Genomic DNA, 21,213 nt, shown 5'->3' on the forward strand with positions numbered 1-21,213 from the left:
ATATAGATTTTATCTTTTACACATATCTGTGCGTGGCACGGTTCCTTGTATGGGTGTTTCCCGGAAGCTGCTCTCACATCCCTCATGGCCACTACATTTCCTCTAAGCATGCCGCATAGGTCCGGTAATTAAGGGTCTCCCCATGTTCATATTCATTGGCACGAGTCCTTGTTATCCTCGTATACATGTGATTGACAGAGGCAACAGGTTGTTGTCACATGTACACCCACGTACCGCCAGCCACATGCAATGATGACTCTTACCAAAGTCATGTGGGCAAATATTATGTGGTCGATAACACACAAATATCATTTATAAGAACCAACACACTTTATAACTATTAGACAAATAAAAACACTATATTTCATTTCATAATTTTGCTAGGGTTTATCCATCTCCCAAAGTATGCCTTGTTAGCACCCCCTTTGAGAATCCAGTTGATCCCCCCTCTTTGCCGCCAGTACTCCTCGTCCTCCATCACAAACTACATTAGCTGGTCCTCAGGGAAATACCTCACGGCCCAACCCTCCTCATCAAGGCCCACAGATCCCGCCAAACCTTCTAGCTCTACAATTTTTCCAAGAGCAGCTCCTTCGCGACCATTTTTCCTTTCCTAAGTTCGCCCCCGGCATTTTAGGAACTGCCTAGTCTCCCTGGACCAGTTTTGCAAGAAACCAACCACATTGTGACTGTGATCCCTGAAAGCAGCAATATCAACGAGGTTATTTGAAAAAAATTCTTTGAAACCTAGTAGCCCTAGGCACGGTTGGATTTAATATCACCCCTCACCCCCTACGAGATGTGTGTAGTATGACCTGACCCAATCTGTGTCACCACAGTCAACGAGCACAATAGGTAGCATGTCTCCCAAGAAGGCGACACAAAGACTCTCCTAGCACTGACCTAACTAGATTCAGTTTTTTATTGGTCGAGGTGAAACGGGGCCCACCCGTGTCATCTCCCTGAGCGACATTAATACAATGGCATCGTTGAACAAATGAATCCTTGGCCAGTTCAAATTGTTATAATTTTTATCATGAGCTCCCCGAATGAGGTTAAAGTTACCCCCAATGACTAAAACTCATTTGCGCCCATTACCATGTCTTCCACTTCCCGAAGGAAAGACGTCGAATTGTCATGTTCCGCTGGACCATAAACAAGGATGAACCACCACTTAAGCTTCTTAGCTTTGTGGTAGACAAGGGCCCTGCCACAATGTTGTGGAGCTCGGCCAAGGAAAAATCACTCTTAATTGTTTCCTATAGGCCAACGTAGTCTACCCTCTCACTCCGCGCGTACTCCCTGAGTTGTCCCATGCATCCCAGGTGTCCCCAACCCCTAATATTCCAGATAAAACCTAGCATTGGGATACTGGGCATTTATCCCCACCCTTGCGAACCTTCAATGAAGTCTCGTGACCCTCTTAATCACTCCCATTCGTTTGGTTCTCACCGGCGAGCCGGGAAGGACTCCCCTTGTTCACCCCAGCAGAACCCGAGGAAGTCCTAGCCACCTCGGCCTACTCAGCCACCAACCGGGCCTCGGCCTCCCTGGCCAATCGAGCCTCTGCCAACGCAATGGCAGCATGGGACCTCTCTTTGGCACTCATTAATTCAATTTCCTCCGAAGGCGAGACTGCCAAAGGTTCGAACACCACCGACCATCCCTAATGAAGTGCTCGTCGGGAAAAAGAGTCAAGTGATGCGAATTCATTACCTTTGTCGAGACCCTTGTCAAGGTTCTTCTCGACTATGCAGAGCTTGGCCTTGTTGAACGAGGACATGGCCTCCATCTTGCCCTTGTTCTGAACACTCTTGCGCGATACTGCCACCGGCACCCCCTTGCTCCTTCTTCCGCGCACCACCACCACCTTGTTATTAGCCTCCTTCCTCGGGTCTGCGCGACCGTTACCTCCGCCTCCTGATCACTCTCGGACAAGAGTAACGCCAGATCCTCGTCCCTAGCCTCCTCGACCCGCACCATCTTCGCTCCCTTCCTCTTCTCCTCCCTGTCTTTGGCACCACTGGTAGGAAAATAATGCAATTCCCCTTAACCTCAAGGCATTGCAACCACTGGTAGGAATCAGAATGACTGGAGACATCTGCAACGTCAAATGGGCTAGAGGCCCAAACCATGTGATGTGACCCAGGCGCTCGCGACTTCCTCTGAAGTCTGACCTGGTCAATAAAAACAGTCAGGACAGCGTCAAAGCGGCAGCGGGACCCGCCGCGGCCACGCGTTGAATATTCCGGCATCGCTCCGCCGTGCGCCGAGCCACGTGGAAGCGCAGCCGGCGACGTCCGGCCAGCCAAGCCAATCCATCGTCTTCCTCGCACCCCTCAGTCCACGCTTGTTCCCGTCAGCTGGCCCGTCACGTTGCTACAGATCCGGTGGCCCATCACAGCCTTCAATACGACGGGAGCAACGGCTGCGATCACGCGCCAGTCGCTCCTTAGCCCCGGGAAAAGTCGTTCCAAATCACGCCGCGAAATAGACAGACGCACGGCACGCCCTCGTCGTTCTCCGGCCGCGCTAGCTGCCGCCGACTGGAGCTCGCGAGCGGCGGAAAGGGGGGGCCGCGATGGCGGCGTCGGGGCGGACGCTGGTGCTGGTGAACCTGGCGTCCATCATGGAGCGCGCGGACGAGGCGCTGCTGCCGGCGGTGTACAAGGAGGTGGGCGCCGCGCTGCACGCCACGCCCATGGGGCTCGGCGCGCTCACGCTGTACCGCTCCTTCGTGCAGGCCGCGTGCTACCCGCTCGCCGCCTACGCCGCCGTGCGCTACAACCGCGCCCACGTCATCGCCGTCGGGGCCTTCCTCTGGGCCGCCGCCACCTTCCTCGTCGCCGTCTCCGGCACCTTCGCCCAGGTCCGTCCTTCTTCCCTAACGACAGTGCTCGATTCCTCTGGCCCTCTGGGTTTCGGCTGCGATTCGGGAGCGCTCTCTCTACTGAATCGTGGATCCAGTTTGGGGAAATGGGGGCATGGATCTTTTCCACTTTTGCTCATCCGCACAAGATCCAGTGCGTTCATTTTCGTTGCGCATTCACGCTTTACTGATGAATGCTCAGTTTTAACTACCCGCGCGGTGCGCACGTTGCATTTGACGTAGCTGCGAAGTCTGAAGCAGAGTTCATGTCGATGTAACCGAAGCAAATCATCTGATCTGGACTTAGAATGTGCTCACAGCATATTCGCATCTCAAAAAGGATCCCAGAATGGTAACCAACCTTTAATTGTAACTATTGCCGTTAATGTAGCATAACAAAGTACTACAGGTGAAGTAAAGCATGCTTACATGTGATACCGCTGCAGTTATGTTTGGTTTCTTTATATTTATTTAAGAAACTCAATTCAGTACTGTATTATCTGTTTCTGTCGTATTTTTTATTTATTTCAATCATGTAAGATCTGAATATCAAGTGAGATACTGGTGTTCAGTGTTTGAATATGAACATCAGTATCTCACACATTTACTTGATTAAGGTTGCTACATACTTCACTGCAGCAAATGTGTGTGTTCCCTAAGCAAGTAAACATACTACGAGTACATTTCTTTTTTTCCATAAAATGATAATCAAGAACGATTTTCCATGAAAACATTCTTCTTTGAGCAGGTAGCAGTAGCTAGGGGATTGAATGGTGTTGGCCTAGCACTTGTCACTCCAGCCATCCAATCTCTAGTGGCAGACTTCACCGATGATAATAACCGGGGCTCTGCGTTTGGATGGCTTCAACTCACAGGCAACATAGGTTCAGTGATTGGAGGTTTGTTCTCCATCATGCTAGCATCGACCACAATCTTCGGTATCGCTGGTTGGCGTATCGCATTTCACATTGTTGCTCTCATCAGTGTGGTGGTAGGGGCATTGGTCTATCTTTTTGCTGTGGATCCTCATTTTTGCAACGCTGAGGGTGGCGGCCAGCTCTTGCGCAAGTCGGCATGGGCAGAGATGAAGGATTTAGTCACTGAAGCCAAAGCGGTCGTCAAAATACCATCGTTTCAGATCATTGTGGCTCAGGGCGTTACCGGGTCATTCCCATGGTCAGCGTTGACGTTTACCCCAATGTGGTTGGAACTGTTGGGCTTTACGCACAACAAAACTGGACTTCTCACAGCAGTATTTGCAATTGCAAGCTCAATTGGAGGGCTCTTTGGTGGAAAGATGGGGGATTATCTATCTGTTCGCTTCCCGAATTCTGGCCGGATAGTGCTGTCTCAGATAAGCTCGGCTTCGGCAATCCCACTTGCAGCTCTGTTGCTGCTTGGACTACCTGATGACTCCACTACTGGTGTCTTGCATGGGCTTGTTATGTTTATCATGGGGCTAAGCATCTCCTGGAATGCCGCTGCTACTAACAAGTAAGTAAACTTTCATTGATTGTTTGATTTGTTAGATACCCAAAGACAACGACAAAATGCATAACAAGTTTATAACAACAATAGAGCCATTATGCGTGACACAAACTCTAGTTGACATAATGGTTACAATTTCATCATTAGTGGAGTACTTATATATGCTGACTACAGATTTCTGCCAATCTATGAAATCTCTGCATGTTGGCCATAAATACAAACTTTTTATGTGCAGCCCCATATTTGCGGAGATTGTTCCTCAGAGATCAAGGGCCAGTATTTACGCACTGGACCGTTCCTTCGAGTCCGTCCTAGCATCATTTGCTCCACCAGTCGTCGGCTTTTTAGCTCAGCATGCTTACGGCTACACCCCTGTTTCACATGGAGCTGGAGTGAGCAGTGTGGCGAGGGACAGGTCCAATGCCGCTGCCCTAGGAAAAGCTCTTTACACGGCGATCGCGATCCCGATGTTGCTCTGCTGCTTCATCTACTCCCTGTTGTACGGGACATACCCGCGCGACAGGGAGAGGGCGAGAATGGACACTCTTATCTCATCGGAGCTGCAGCTGATCAATTTGGAAAGGTCTCATGGAGTAGCAGAGTACAACGCTAGAAGGAAGCATGCCACTGTGATCGATATCGAGTATGGTGAGGAAGAGCTTGATGATGATGATGATGATGATGATGAGCAAGCGTTGATGCATCAGCAAGTTCAAGAGAGTGGTAGTCTCAGGTGACCAGGGCGTAATATGACAGTAATTATCACAAAGCTCTTTCGAAAGTAGCTCCTAGTATGGGTGAGAGGTCAGATTGCATATCTTCAAGAAGATCACTTTGTGCCACCATAGATCTCTTTTCTTTCAGTTCACTTTGTTAATAGTATGGATACAGTGTTCTGTGTAGAAGGACTAGTGAGTAGGAACAGAGACTTACCTGTAGAAAAGTATACCAATTTATTTGGAGGAATATGCAGGAGAAGAAATTAGTAGTTCAAGCTTTATGTTGTTTTTTTGAGAGAGTAAGATTTATGTAACTGTTGGGATAGAATTGAGCAACACAGGTTGGGCATCTCTAAGTGAAAGTCTAAATTAGTTCAACAAGCCCGTCTAGCTCAGTTGGTAGAGCGCAAGGCTCTTAACCTTGTGGTCGTGGGTTCGAGCCCCACGGTGGGCGCATTCGTTCATTTTTGTTCCTTCTTGAGAAACTGTAACACGAGCATGTGGTATTTTTTTTTTCACAATGCTTTTGCTTACTAAGTTGTGACCGGATTTTCTCAACTTTAAGTGTGCAAAAACTTTTGATGTGTGCGGTTTATGTAATTTGGAGGAAAGCGCTAGTAGTTCATCATGAGAGGAATGCCTCGTCATGCCGACGTTGGTGAAAGTATGCCTTCTTGCCAGTGATGTCTTCCATTGCTCTTTTTCTGGAACATTGTGGTGACCGATTGCGAGTATGTTGCCAGGGCAGACCCATAATCTGTTTTGACCTGGCATGTATTGTTCAAATACAAAGGATTTGAGTACTTTTTTCTTATAAAGAAATACAATCTTTTGGGACTTCAAATTTTGTGTGTGGGCATAAGCACCTGGTGGCTGGTGATGTGTAATTGTGTGTGTGACTTGCTGATTCCTCCGTGTGTAGCGGTCGTAGTTGATTGTATAAACCCTGATTAATTTTATTATAGGAAGTTTTATAAACGTATATTGTTAGAATTTGTGTTTTTCTCCCTCTAAAATTTTGTTCAAAATTATTGCACAAACTTTTTGATAAGGAAATTATTGGATGAACATGATGGCTCAACCTCTAAAATTACACCCCCCCCCCCCCCCCCCGCCGTGCACACGTCTAGATCCGAAGTGGGTTGATGAGATGGTGACAACTCAATGAACACTCAAGAAAATACAAAAATATTGATGATAACTAGTATTATGTATTATGCGCTTTAGTTGTGGTATGATACAAAACCAGAGGAAAAACTGCTATACATTACAATGGGGAAGAAATCTTTGAAACATATTCAGCGAGGAGCTAGCTTGAAGCACTTGTCTAGAAATGATCGACGATTGGAACACATGACTCGAGAGCATTAGTTATAAAGAAGTGTGCTTTGTCCTATATCTATATATGAGGCATTTACTAAACTCACAATTTTATTGAAGAAGTCATGTTAGTTCAAGTGTTTTCCTTGAATATACACTATAGGTCATATTAGCAAGCCTTCGAGCCTTTATGTTGTAGCTCATGAGGCTTGTAATAGTTGAACCATAGTGTCAAGGTGTTAGCAAATTGCTCTACCATAGTATGGCCGAGGTTGCTCAAACGACGGTTTTCCCGGTAGATCATTTCTTCTTTCCTTCTCTTCCTTGCTTGGGATCACCGTATCCATGTTGTTTTCATATGGCTGATAGCGTGATACCAAGGGCATGGAATAAGAAGGAATACCGATATGTTTGGTTGCAGTGAATTGGGCTCTGAATTGAATTGATAATGGAAAACCAAATCAACCAATTCAATTCAATACCACAAATGTTGTTTCGATGCGCGTGGTATTCAGCTATAGAATCAAAAGATCAATGGAATTCTAAATCTTGTTTGGATGCACATTGTGTGGAATTGCAAAATTTCGATTTGAATCAGCACTTCTTCTTCTCCACCAAATCTGCAAAATCGAAGTGCAAATGGGGCAAGGGGAGCAGACGACCGACTGGCGAGCCCGAGATTCTTCTGACGGCAATGGGCAGGGAGAAGCGCCAGACTGCCGACGAGGGATGCACGAGATCCGCGACGGGACAGGGGAAGGGCTGGAGCTGCGGCCGCGTGGGGCTGCCGGCGGCGCGGGTGGAGCAACGATGGCGAGCGGTTGTCCGTGTCGTGGTGCCAGGGCGGCGCGGGCGGAGTAACGACGGCGAGCGGTTCTCCGTGTCGTGGTGCCGGAGTGCCGAGCTGGTGCGGGGGAGGCCGGAGATGCGAGGGCCCCGGCCGGCCGCGCGAAGGGAGCCAGGAGATGCGCCGCCTCCTGTCGGCCGCAGGGGAAGGCGGCGGAGCCGTGCAGGATGACGGGGAGGCGGAGGTAGCCAGGACCGCGCTGGTGGCAGAGGAAGAAGAGGCTGTGGACCACGGGGATGGTCGGGGCCGGTCGTGTAGTTGCGGTGGCGCTCGGCTGTCCGACGGCGGCGCTCGTCTGGCCGGCGGGGACAGGGGCGGGGCAGAAAAGTTTACTGGCGGCGCCGACGGGAGGAGCTCCTCTCGCGTGAGCTGGCCTGTTCGGGACGGAGCGAAGCGCTGCTCCAATTCAGACATGAATACGGAGGTGCTGAGGTCTGAATTCGCGAAGGGGTAAGTTAGCCTGGTGCGGGGGTGGGCTCGGAATTGGACTACAATTCCACAGACGAATACCAAACACAACCAAACGATAGAATTGGGCCCTCAATTCTAGATTCTTCAATTCAGAGCCCAATTCTAAGCATCCAAACACTGCCTCAGTCTTTACCATGCCACATCCTCATTGTCCACCAATTGCCCATCCTCATTTGCCAATTTCTATTCTATTACAATAATATTTGACACATATAGACCGAAAATAAATATTGGAACACATATAGATTCAACAAAAAATTGAACTTGTAAACTTATTCCATATTCTAATTTGATTTTTTGTTGGGAAAATCCTATTAATGCACACAATTTTGACATACTCATACTAATTAAAATTCAGATATAATTCACAACAGTCAAACACAATCTCCAACCAAGTTATTAATTTTACATATCATAGTTTTCAACACAATTAAACGAATTCTAGAAATATAAATAAGAATTTAGAAGAGAAGAGGGGTGAGAGGGTTGAGCATTGCCTCCCGCAGTAGGCATTCATCGTGCCACTGCTTGGGAGCAGTTGCCGACTGATAAGTGCATTTTGCACCATGCTTTTTTCAATATTTTGCTCACCGTAGCGGTAGGTTTTTACCACATTTGCTTGCCCATTTTGCGTAATGTCACAGGGATCAAGAGGCTTGCAGCGTTCTTTGAAAAATCCTTATTTTTGGGTAGAAAATTCGTTGATTGAATTCCACTAGAACCTTCCTGAGTCCACGCTTGTTCCCCATCAGCTGATCCTACGCGTTACTACAGATCTGGAACCTCATCACACCATTCAATATGAGGCCAACGGCCGTGATCCTGCGCCAGTCGCTCCTTAGCCGGGAAAAGTCGTTCGAAATCGCGGCGGGAAGCAGACAACACGCGCGCCCGCCCTCGTCGTTCTCGCTCTCGGAGAAGTCGCTGCTGGTAAGCCGAAGGACAACGAAGCCGCCGACGGGACCTCGCGTGCGGGGGGAGAGAGGGCGGGCGAGATGGAGCATACAGCAGCGGCGTCGAGCCGGACGCTGCTGCTGGTGAACCTAGCGGCCATCATGGAGAGCGCGGACGAGGCGCTGCTGCCGGCGGTGTACCGGGAGGTGGGCGCCGCGCTGCACGCCACGCCCATGGGCCTCGGGGCGCTCACGCTGTGCCGCTCCTTCGTGCAGGCCGCGTGTTACCCGCTCGCCGCCTACGCCGCCGTGCGGTACAACCGCGCTCACGTCATCGCCGTGGGGGCCTTCGTCTGGGCCGCCGCCACCTTCCTCGTCGCCGTCTCCGGCACCTTCGCCGAGGTCCGTCCTGCCATAACGGAAATACTCGATTCTTCTTCGTTGCGTCCGTGATTCTTGAGCCTCTCGACTGAACTGTGGATCCAATTTTGGGAATTCGGGGCATGGATCGTCACGGGTGTATGCTCTTATTCATCCGCAGCGGATCCAGTGCGTTCATTTTCCTTGTGCGTTTACGCTCTAGAGCCAAAAGCCAATGAATGCTCTGTTTTAACTGTCTGTGTGCGTTGCATCTGGTGTAGCTTCGAAGTTTGATGCAAAGTCCATGTCGATGTAAACGAAACAAATCATCTGGAAAATTCTCAGAGCACAAAAAAAATTTATTGGCATCTCAAAACAGATCCCCTAATGGTAACCAACATTTAGTTGTAACTATTGCCATTAATGTAGCATAACCAAGTAGTACAGGGGAAGTAAACCATGCTTAGTTATGTTTGGTTTCTTTATAAATTTAGAAATGCAATTCAGCGTTATCGGCTTCTGTATTTGTGATGTTTTCATTCCAATTCCAATCATGTAAAGATTTGAATATCAATTGAAATGCTGTTGATTGACTGACAGACTGAATATAAACATTTGGATTAAGGTTGCTAGAGTACTTCCCAGCAGCAAACGTGTGCAATCAGATCTATTTGCTGATAATGTTTCGAACTTTCGATGCTTCCTAAAACATACTTCCATATATTTTTTGGATAAGTGATAACCAAGAACGCATTTCCCTGAAAACATGGTTTTTGAACAGGTAGCAGTAGCTAGGGGATTGAGTGGCGTTGGTCTAGCACTTGTCACTCCAGCCATCCAATCTCTAGTGGCAGACTACACTGACGATAACAACGCTCTGCATTTGGATGGCTTCAACTCACAGGCAACATAGGTTCGGTGCTTGGAGGTTCGTTCTCCATCTTGCTAGCATCAACCACAGTCATGGGTATCGCCGGTTGGCGTGTCGCATTTCACATTGTTGCCCTCATCAGTGTGGTGGTCGGGGCATTAGTCTATCTTTTCGCGGTGGATCCTCATTTTCGCAACCCTGAGGGTGGCGGGCAACTCTTGCGCAAGTCGGCATGGGTACAAATGAAAGATTTGGTCACAGAAGCCAAAGCTGTTGTGAAGATACCATCGTTTCAGATCATCGTGGCTCAGGGCATCACCGGATCGCTCCCATGGTCGGCGTTGTCGTTTGCCCCAATGTGGCTGGAGCTGGTGGGCTTTACACACAACCAAACTGGAGCTCTCACAGCAATATTTGCACTGGCAACCTCGCTTGGAGGGCTCTTTGGTGGAAAGATGGGGGACTATCTCTCTGTTCGCTTCCCGGATTCTGGCCGGATATTGCTGTCCCAGATCAGCTCGGCTTCTGCAGTTCCGATTGCAGCGCTGTTGCTGCTTGGACTACCTGATGACTCCTCTACTAGTGTCTTGCATGGACTTGTTATCTTTATCATGGGTCTAAGCATCTCCTGGAACGGCCTGGCTACTAACAAGTAAGTAACCTTTTCTTTGGTTGTTTGATCGTTTGATACTGAAAGACTACGACAAAATGCATTTTGAAATTTTTAACAACAATGAAGCCAATGAGTATGAAAAGTTTATAGTTCACGCCGACTAGTTACACATATGACTATTTCATCATTGGTACTTCCTTTTTTTGCTCTGTAATAAGGGGCTTAGCATGAGTATTAGCTAATTATAAAATGTTGATAATAGAGGACTTTCTGTATATTGGTTATAAATATAAAATTTTCATGTGCAGCCCCATATTTGCAGAGATCGTTCCGGAGAGATCAAGGGCAAGTATCTACGCGCTGGACCGTTCCTTTGAGTCGGTCCTAGCATCATTTGCTCCACCCGTCGTCGGCTTTTTAGCCGAGCATGCTTATGGATACACCCCCCATTTCATATGGGGCTGGAGTGAGCAGTGTTGCGAAGGATAGGTCCAATGCCACTGCCCTAGCGAAAGCTCTTTACACGGCAATCGCCATCCCGATGCTGCTCTGCTGCTTCATCTACTACCTGTTGTACGGGACATACCCGCGCGACAGGCAGAGGGCGAGAATGGACACTCTTATCTCATCAGAGCTGCAACTGGTCGACCTGGAAAGGTCTGGAGACCACTACACTGGAAGGAAGCATGCCACAGTGATCGATATCAAGTATGGTGCGGAAGAGCTTGATGTTGATGATGATGAGCAAGCGTTGATGCATCACCAAGTTGAATAGAGTGGCAGTCCCAGGTGATCAGAGCGTAATGTCACAGCAAATCATCTCAAAGCTCGTGATGATGTCCTCCCAAACTTTGCCAAAGTATTCTAGTACGGTTGAGAACTCAAATTGCATATCTTCAGGTCAATTTGTAAACGGCACAGATCTCTTTTCATTCAGCTTTTACTTTGTTGATAGTATGAATGTATTTATTTATGTAGTAGGACCAGTGAGCAGCTATTTTTACCGCAATGTATTCTTGTTATTTGTAGCTATATGCAGCAGAAGAAATTAGTATACTAGTTAGAGAGTTTTTAGTGACTTGCAGAACCAGTCGGTGACATGGTTTCGATCGGTCTTGTTAGATCTTCAGGAACTAGTTGACACCACGCATCTGGTAGCATGGAGAGCATGGCATGAGCGAAACGAAGCCACACATGATAAGCCCCTGCCCTCGACCGAGGGGTCATGCCGCTTCCTCTGCGGCTATCTGAAGTTAAGGAAGAATGTTGAAACGGTATCAACATACACGATTCTGAAAGGTAAACAACCATCTATGGAAACTGCTGCAGCGTCAGTAGCTAGGCAGTGGAATAAGAAGCCACAGGATAAACCTTGGCTTATACCCCCGACAGGGTGGGTTAAATTAAACCTTGATGGATCAAAACTGAGGATGGAACGGGAGGTTCTGGTATGATTTTACGAGATGAACATGGAGCAATCATCATTTCATCTTGGCTTTTTTGCGGCGCTGTGTAGATGCCCTTAAAAGTGAACCGAAAGCTTGCCTAGAGGGCCTTTACTTGGCTACTCTCCGATGTCAGCTTCCCATCATTATCGATACAGTCTCAGCTGTTGTTGCTAAGGATTAAGATAGATCCTCGTACTTGCATATTATTTCGCCTTGGCATGTCAAGGTAGTGTTTGCAATTTTGTAAAAGCAGATCGTGGGCAGGTTAGGGTGAGTCATTTGTTGCAAGATCAGAGCATAGAACTGGTTTTGGCTCGGTTCGAGTTCTGCTATAACTCTTCAGGACATCGAATCAGAGGAGTCTATAAGCCTTGCGGCTTGATAAAATTTGTTTTTACCTGCAAAAAAAAAAGAGCGTTCTTTAGAGGTTTGGTGGAAAAGTGCTTTAAATAAAGATGTAATGTTGAAGTTCAATAAAAAATCAAAAGGCCCGTCTAGCTCAGTTGGTAGAGCGCAAGGCTCTTAACCTTGTGGTCGTGGGTTCGAGCCCCACGGTGGGCGCTTGTTATTTTGTGTCATCTTCTTATTTTTGCCTTTTTTCGGACAGAGATTTGGTGCACATGAGCACGAGTGATCTCACTTCGAAAAATAATTTCAAAATCATATTTCTAAGCTTCAAAAAAATCTGAAAATAAATTATGATGTAGCCGGTATTGTATCCCATAATCTTGTAAATTTTCAACTGAAAATATTGTGTATTTTAGGCTGCACAAAAATAACAAATGCATAGATCTGAGTATAGTGATTCAAATCTACAAAAAGAAAACAGATTTTGTCATTTTTGTATAGGTCAAAAAACAAAACATTTGAAATTGAGATTTTTTAGGTTAGTGGGGTACGTCATTAGGTACTTTTAGAATTTTGTTACATAATTTTTTTAAATATATAAATATAATTTTCGAATTTTTTAATACGGTGAGAGCACTGGTGCCCAGGATCCAATATGACTTTTCGCCTTTTTCCTCACTATACAAGGTAGGCGTTTTCCATTGTGTTCATTTTTTTTTTAACAACAAGCAGTGATTTTGAAAGCTTGCCGCTGATTGTAATTTTTTATTTGTTTTCCGCATTGGCCTAACCCAAACAGTGCCGCTGATTGTAATTGTTTGCTTCTACTAGCATTATTTGTAATTGTTTATTTGTTTTCCACGGCGGCCTAACCCAAGCAGTATGTTTGAAGCGTTTGAAGCTTGCCGCTGATTGTAATCGTTTGGATCTACTAGCATTACTTGTAATTGTTCATTTGTTTTCCACAATGGCCCAACCCAAGCAGTGTCGCTGATTGTAATAGTTTGGTCCTACTAACATTAATTGTTATTGTTTATTTGTTCTCTACACTGGCCTAACCCAAAAAGTGTGTTTGAACCTTCCCGCTGATTGTAATTGTTTGGTTCTACTAACATTAATTATAAAAAAATTGTACTTTTTTTGTTTTATGTAGAATCCTGGCACAGAACACAAATTGATATGTACGACCATAGTTTCTGAAATGTAAAGACAATATTTAGGATCTAACGGTTCTCATTTTAGAACTTACTTAACTAAATTTACTAGAATTAGTCCCCTTTTTTCGCCCTTGGTACGTCGGTTAGGCTATTGGTTTAATATTTTTTATGGGTATCGGCCCCGAAGGGCCGAGAGATTCATCATTAACTTTGAGTGGTCGAGATACAATATATAGAAAGGACCTTGGAAAGATAAAAACACAAACCCATCGCTAGATTTTGCACAAAGGACCTTAGATCTAAAATGGAGAACGTGATCTCGTCGAGCTCCATCTCCACCAATCTAGCACCGCATCATGTCGTGCTCAATTATGGTGATACCGAGGCCATAACCACTTGGGTCACCGCAGGAGGAGCCAAACACTTTGGAGCTAGAAGGTCTCTAAAGTTGGAGATTGATGTAGTCCTTGCACTGGGCCAACAGCTACACGGGGTTGGGCTCTGTGCTGGCCTCCAGAGCAGTAGGTTGGGTCATCGCTGCGGAAGCCAAACAAGGCGGAGCTCAAGCAGTCTCGAGGATGCACTCCTCGGAGCTGCGTGGCCATAGAAGCAGACAAAGGCCTAACCTTTTTCTTGGGAATCTTGACGCGACACGAATATTTGCCCCGCGGGCTCCAGAACCCGACAGATCTGATCAGATCTCGTCGACACAAGTTCTTCCCGTCACTGAGACAACAATAAATCGAGCAGGGAAACGATCTACCTGCTCTGAAACCACACTAGGCTTATTATGCGTTGAGGGGAACATGGTGCTGCTGCTCACCTTCGGCTAAGTGCACCAGAGCGTCGCTGAGATGAAGAAACACCACCCCAACCACCGAGCAACGATGCGGTACATGGGAATCCTTCGCCAACTCCAAGAGTTGAAGAAGCTCGACTCGACCATGACTGCCTACTTCAACAAATCGAAAAGCATAGACGATACACTTACCTCGATCGGTCAACCATTGCGCTTGGAGGAGTTCATCCTCTTACACCCTGGCGGGCCATGATGATGACTACGAAGCTCTTCTGTTGAGGTAATCTCCAATCAACCTACACCAATACCTACCCGTGATCTATTGTTATGTTTGGAAGGTTAGGCAGACATATCTACCCTTATACAAGGGGATGTACCGATCCATACCCTTCCAATACTTGCAGCTTGTCGTAAGATGGAATGTAGCGATATGTGTTTACTTCTAAATTTCTCGATAACTACCCTAGAAGTATGCATAAATATTAATTGTATCTTATCTCCAACTTTTTTGCGAAAGAAAAGGATTGACAATCTATTAATCACCATCCTCCTAGCCGTGGAGGTGAAGTAAACACATACTGGTCGTTGTTAGATATAGTGGCTAGAAGGGGGTTTCTTCCGCCCCCACGAGTTGGCATGTCGTTGGGTGGCCGTCTTCAAGGATCTCTGACATGCTTCCATGGTGGATGACGGTGAAGCTCGCTTTCAAGGCAGATACCCTCAATTAGTGCTACCATTGCCTCTTCGGTGGTCTTCATGTTGTCTCCTTTCTCATGGTCGACCGTGGCGGCGATGGAGAGGAAGGCGATAGCCTCACGGATCCTACATCTTGGTGATGGAGTATGCGCTCCCTACAGTGGAGAGGAAGGCGACAACAACATGTGCCGCTGCTATCCTCCGCCACAAGACCAGTCCCGCCGTCCTCAACATAAGTTAATGTTCTAATGTGTGCTTCTTCCTTCGGAGGATCTTCCCCAACCTCAATGTGGCCTTCCAAGCTTCGGCTCTACCAAGTAGTCTAGACCCCGGTGAGAGTTGTATTGGCGGCTTTTGGAGGTTGTTCGTCGTCGGCGAGTTGCAAGGACTCGTATCACTTTTCTGTGATCTTTTTTAGGGTGTCCCATGCTTAGCTACTAGACCATGTTATAATTTCTTTAGTTTGCGAGGTCCTTTCTGCAAATGTACACCAACCGCCAAAGAATGCAGATTCCAGATCCTTCGGGACCTTTCTACTTCAAAAAATAATACAAAGAACACTAAAGGTAATAAAAATTACAAATATGTCTTTGGACCACCTAGCGAAGACTACGAGCACTGGAGCGAGCCGAAGGCACGTCACCAACCCTTCCATCGCTGGAGCCAGGCAAAACTTGTTGAAGTTGGGCTTGTTGTAGTAGACTGTTGGGTAGTTGTCGTGCTAAGACTCCAAAGAGCCAACACAACAGAATAACAACTATCGTCAATGATAAGAACCTTAGATCAGTAGAGCCAAAGCCGTAACCACACCGACGAACACAAAAACGGACCAGGTCCCAGGAGATCCGTTGGACACAAACCTCCACGCACCCTCCACCAGCGCTAACCGCACTACCAAAGTGAGGATAGGGCGGCGAGGGGGAGGGGGCTTATTCTGACATCAGGATGCAGCCGCTGCCTCAGCGTGCCGAAGAAGACACTGAAAAGAAAGGAACAAGAACACTCCCACCAACCCGCCACACCTCCAAAACCCTATAAGGTCATGGGTTTCACGATCGCCTTTCTCCTAGACTCCAGTAGGTACCGGTTCGTGTGTAATGCATCTCGTCTCCAGCTCACGACGTGCAAAACCTGAACATATTGTAATGCATCTTAGCTAAATTTGAACATGTGTAGAGTACATTTTTTAGGTTCAGTATAGTTCAGAAATGTTAAATTTTGACCTCAAACAACCTTCGTATAATGGAGGGACTAATAAAAACATATTTTGATCACGATTTTAAAAGTCTGATCCTAAAGCATCCTAGGACAAAGGTTGTTAAGTACTGATAGAACTTGTTTATGCCATCCGTGCAAAGAAAATGTTTGACGGCTTTTCTAGTACTCTATGTTCTCTGCCACAGACCCTGTAATTCCACACACTATTCACCCCCATCTGGAACCCACAAGAGCGGACCAATGGGAAACACGCGACTACCTCGGCTCAGATGTCCCAGGTTCACAGTGGATCCCACTGTCATCCAAATGCGCTTTCCTTCCCTACTGGCCCCACACCGGAGTAGGACACACATGTCAGCGAGAGCAAACAGAAGGCTCGACAAATATCTCGCATAACGAGGCGACAGGTCGTGATATAAAATTTCCCGCGAAGAGGAGAGGAGACCCCGGATCGCCGGCGCAGTAGCAGTACTAGTAATGCCGGGGAGGGGAGACCGGAGAAGGCTGGTGAACTGACCTTAGCGAGAGACAGGGAGCGGAGGGCGTGGCGGCATGACGGGGCCGCAGCGTCATCTCGAGCGGGACCGGCGGCGGACGCTGCTGCTGGTGAGCCTGGCGTCAATCATGGAGCGCGCCGACGAGGCGCTGCTGCCGGCGGTGTACCGCGAGATCGGCGCCGCCCTGCACGCCGACCCCACGTGGCTCGGCGCCCTCACGCTGTGCCGCTCCATCGTGCAGGCCGCGTGCTACCCGCTCGCCGCCTACGCCGCCGCGCGCCACAACCGCGCGCACGTCATCGCCGTGGGGGCTTTCCTCTGGGCCGCTTCCACCTTCCTCGTCGGCATCTCCGATACCTTCGCGCAGGTCAGATCCTTGCTGCGTGCACCCATCCCTTCCCGCAGTTTTGCTCTTCTCTTTGCTGCTGCTGCAGTTCGATGCATGTGGAGTTAAGTTTTAATTTGCAGATCTGCTGTGCTTCCGAGGTTTAAATTACTGTCCAGATTCAGATTGCACTCTTTAAACTGAATTTTCGACCGAGAGACAATAATCTATTTGAGTACTTTGATCATGCAAGCTTCAATATGTACTTGATTTTTTAATCCTCCAAGCTTATAAATGCTTCTGACTTTCTGAGTATGACAACAACCACAAGTTCTGAAATAGCGACAGCAACCACAAATTCGTCAGTTATGACGTTCGGCTCGCTAATTGTCTGATATATTACCTCAAATATTAGAACGGTTTTGCTATGTCTCAGTCAACTGAGATTTTCTTAAGTCTAAGTCACTTCCAAAAAAGTGCTTGAGTTGCACTTTTCTGTTAAAAAAGTGCAATTGCACTTTTCTGTCAGAAATGTGCAACTGAACCGAGTTGCACTTTTCTTGAACTGCAGTTGCACTTTTCTGAGTAAATCTCAGTCAACTGAGACATAGACACACCCATATTAGAAAGGGTGTTCACACCTAAACTTTGCATCCCAGGTAGCAATCTCGAGGGGGCTGAATGGCATCGGCCTCGCGCTCGTGGTGCCGTCCATCCAGTCACTGGTCGCCGACTCCACCGACGACGGGACCCGCGGCTCGGCTTTCGGCTGGCTGCAGCTCGCCAGCTGCATCGGGCTCATCTCCGGCGGCTTCGTGGGCCTTCTGCTGGCGCAGACCACGGTCCTGGGGATCGCCGGCTGGCGCATCGCCTTCCACCTCGTGGCGGTCATCAGCGTCGCAGTGGGCGCCCTCAACTGGTTCTTCTCCGTCGACCCCCATTTCCCCACGGGCGACGTCGCGGCTGCCGGAGCCGTACCAGGCGGCGACGAGCAGCCCAGCGCACGGCGGGTGGTGGAGCAGATGATCGCGGAGGCCAAGTTCGTGGTGCGGATCCCGACGTTCCAGATCTTCGTGGCGCAGGGCGTGAGCGGCTCGTTCCCGTGGTCGGCGCTCTCCTTCGCGTCCATGTGGCTGGAGCTCATCGGGTTCAGCCACCGGGGCACCGCCGTGCTCATGACCATCTTCTGGGTCGCGAGCTCCCTCGGCGGCCTCATCGGGGGCAAGATGGGCGACGCCCTAGCCCGGCGGTACCCGGACGCCGGGAGGATCGTGCTGTCGCAGATCAGCGCGGGCTCGGCCGTGCCCCTGGCGGCCGTGCTGCTCCTGGGGCTGCCAGACGATCCGTCCACCGGCGTCATCCACGGCGTCGTCCTATTCGTCATGGGCGTCTGCATCTCCTGGAACGGCCCCGCTACAAACTTGTAAGCCTCGCCGGCCGCCGTACATCCATAAGCATTTCTTTCAACATATGTATATCATGGAGAGTGAAAAAAACTCGAGCAATTTGCAGCCCAATCTTCGCGGAGATCGTGCCGGAGAAATCGAGGACGAGCATCTACGCGCTGGACAGGTCGTTCGAGACGGTGCTGTCGTCGTTCGCGCCTCCGATCGTCGGCATCCTCGCGCAGCGCGTGTACGGGTACAGGCCGGACGACAAGGGGCTGGGCCCCCGGCTGGACCGGGAGAACGCGGCGTCGCTGGCCAAGGCGCTGTACACGGCCATCGCGATACCCTTCACGGTCTGCACCGCCATATACTCCTTCCTCTACTGCAGCTATCCCCGGGACAGGGACCGGGCCCGGATGCAGTCGCTGGCGGGATCGGAGCTGCAGCAGATGGAGCACGATGGTTCTCGCCTGGAGGACGGCCATGTAGACGGAGGATCCGCGGCTCACGACAGTTTCAAGGAGTCTGCAGAGGCTGAGAAGGATACCGCAAAACTGTTATCAGATGTTGAGAAAAGCTAGCAGATGATTTAGATTTTGATCAAATCCAAAATGTACTAGGTAATTTAACTATTTGAGAAAGATGGAGTATGTCCTACTCTATGTATCTCGTTACAAAAACTGTACTCCATATAGATGTATCAGTTAACAGATGTGTCTAAAATTTTCTGATTCCTGAATATAGATGTATCTAGTTAACAAACACATGTAGATATACATGGAATTGGCATGGATGCACTAAATGTTGTTTTTGTAATGAGCCATAAACCATAAATCACTTATTCTTATCATGTCCATTTGCCAAAATTGTTTGGCGAATGATTTATTTTACTTTTGGTATACACCCACCTGCAAATATTACTAATATGTTGGGTAATTGGCTTAATGGGGTTCATAAATTGGATAAGAATAGAATATGGATTGGCATATCTGTTGTATGCTGGTCTATTTGGACAAACCGGAATGACATAATTTTTAGGGATTTCTATTTCCGTGCCCTTGGGTCGTTAGTTGTACTCAGTTTTCCCCAGCTCCTTAGTTTTTTCTCAGTTTTCTCCAAGTCCTTGTTTGAAACCCGCAGAAGGAGCTCAGACGGCAGGATTCCCGTTTAGTTGACCGTTCCGTGTTAACGTGTGGGGCCGCGTTGTGTGGGGCCGCTTCGCGTGGGGCTGGTAGAAAGGGACCGCGTGGGACAGGACGAGATAGAGTTTGGTTGCACGTGAGGAGGAGCTGGGTTTTGTCTCTCTCGGCCCAAATTATCATTTCCCCTTTTAAGAGTACCTTTTCCGCCTCCTTCTCTCTGTCTTTTTTCACCTAATTAGTATCTAATCTAGAGAAGCTTGCATTTCTGTCTTTATTCAATTATTTATGCCTTTTGGCTCTGTCTTTTTTCACCTAATTAGTATCAAATCTAGAGAAGCTTGCATTTGTGTCTTTCTTCAATTATTTGTGCATTTTGGCCCTCGTTGTTCGCCCAATATGGCAGCAAATCTAGTACTCCATCTGGTCCATATGTATGTAGTTAAATCTAGAAGCAAATCTATAGGGAATGTACGATAAATTCACACAGTCATATAGTAGAATAGAGATAGATAATAGGGACCCCTCCCTAGATAATAAGCTGCATACAGCAGCCAAACATAGTAACAGGTTCCAGGTTCTTCACAGCATCATCATACTAACAACATAACAACAAGGGATCCGTAGCTAACAACAAAATAGGAGGCAGCAGCAGCACACGTCCAAGACTCCGCCTACCCCATCTGCCTCTGCCTCCACTTGTTTCTCCCCTTGGGAGCCTTGGGCTTGAGCGGAGGCATGCGCCCGGCGGAGATCTCCACCCGCTGGAAGCTGCGGAGGTGCATGCCGAGCGCCTTGTGCTTGGCGCGGAAGGAGTGGGGGTTCACCGTCGTGCCGACCTTGGGGAAGGTGTTGCCGATGTTCTCGGCATGCGTGAGGAGGCAGTTGAAGTCAGTGCCACCGAGTCTCCTAGTGCAGAAGGGGCACCTGTAGACACCCTTGGCGAAGTAGGAGACGTACTGGCCGACCTGCAGCCTCCGCAGCACCTGGCGAGTCTTGGTGTCATGGTGCTCGTCGTCGCTGCCGACGTCGCTGCGAGACAGCTGATCCATATCAAAAGGAAACTATGAGTGAATGAGTTACAACGATGACTAACGTGCATCATAAAAAAGTTAGGAAAAACAGAGGCAGCCTCAGTTAGAGTGGACACGATTATATGTCTACAGGGAAGGGGTTAGCGAACCAAAGCTCATGCACAACAGATTTGTACACAGCAATGGTTCGCTGAACCCTCCCGGTAAAAATTTGTGCCCACCGATTCATCATATGCAAAGAAACAGATTCCAGATCTAAACTTGAACACATTCCAGATTATTTGCAAAATCAAACGGTTGATATCTTTTGATTCGTGCATAAAATAACTGATTGAGATCCCATAATTACTTGCATAAAATAACTGATTGAGATCCCATGATTACTTGCATAAATAAACCGAACGGCCGAACCTCAAATCTTAAACGAAATCAAGAAGGGATCAAAACAAAATGGAATAAAATCGGCGCAAATATTAGCCCAATACTCATCCATTTACAGATCCATCTACACCAGCAAAAATAGGGTTCAAAAAGGAATGGGGAACAAAAAAGAAAGCAAACTGTAGTTACCTCGTTCCATGTGTCCTCCATGGAGGTGTCGTAGGGGTTCGGGGGCGGGACGTACGGCACCTTCTCATAGGGGTCATATCCCGGCGGGATCTGACCGCCACCGATGGCAGCAGCCTCCGATGACCGGCGGAGGAGGCGCCGAC

The 21,213-nt window shown here is 48.1% G+C and overlaps 2 protein-coding genes, 2 non-coding genes and 1 pseudogene across 4 annotated transcripts; all 5 read left to right on the forward strand.

Annotated features, from left to right (window-relative positions):
- The first annotated feature begins 2,334 nt into the window (after positions 1–2,334).
- LOC127301170 (uncharacterized) lies at positions 2,335–5,457 on the forward strand. The gene is made up of 3 exons (XM_051331393.2): positions 2,335–2,869; positions 3,618–4,363; positions 4,593–5,457. Exons 1-3 carry the CDS (start codon positions 2,582–2,584, stop codon positions 5,092–5,094), a joined length of 1,536 nt encoding a protein of 511 aa, XP_051187353.1. The 5' UTR covers positions 2,335–2,581; the 3' UTR covers positions 5,095–5,457.
- TRNAK-CUU (transfer RNA lysine (anticodon CUU)) lies at positions 5,458–5,530 on the forward strand. Its single transcript has one exon. It is a non-coding gene; the product is annotated as a tRNA-Lys (tRNA).
- A 3,065-nt stretch (positions 5,531–8,595) lies between these two features.
- On the forward strand, positions 8,596–11,408 carry LOC127301171 (uncharacterized; annotated as a pseudogene).
- Positions 11,409–12,387: 979 nt separating this feature from the next.
- TRNAK-CUU (transfer RNA lysine (anticodon CUU)) lies at positions 12,388–12,460 on the forward strand. Its single transcript has one exon. It is a non-coding gene; the product is annotated as a tRNA-Lys (tRNA).
- A 4,108-nt stretch (positions 12,461–16,568) lies between these two features.
- Positions 16,569–19,066, forward strand: LOC127301172 (probable plastidic glucose transporter 2). The gene is made up of 3 exons (XM_051331395.1): positions 16,569–16,981; positions 17,599–18,362; positions 18,452–19,066. Exons 1-3 carry the CDS (start codon positions 16,670–16,672, stop codon positions 18,906–18,908), a joined length of 1,533 nt encoding a protein of 510 aa, XP_051187355.1. The 5' UTR covers positions 16,569–16,669; the 3' UTR covers positions 18,909–19,066.
- Positions 19,067–21,213: the final 2,147 nt, after the last annotated feature.

The sequence above is a fragment of the Lolium perenne genome, chromosome 5 (assembly GCF_019359855.2).
Source record: "Lolium perenne isolate Kyuss_39 chromosome 5, Kyuss_2.0, whole genome shotgun sequence".
NCBI lineage: Eukaryota > Viridiplantae > Streptophyta > Magnoliopsida > Poales > Poaceae > Lolium > Lolium perenne.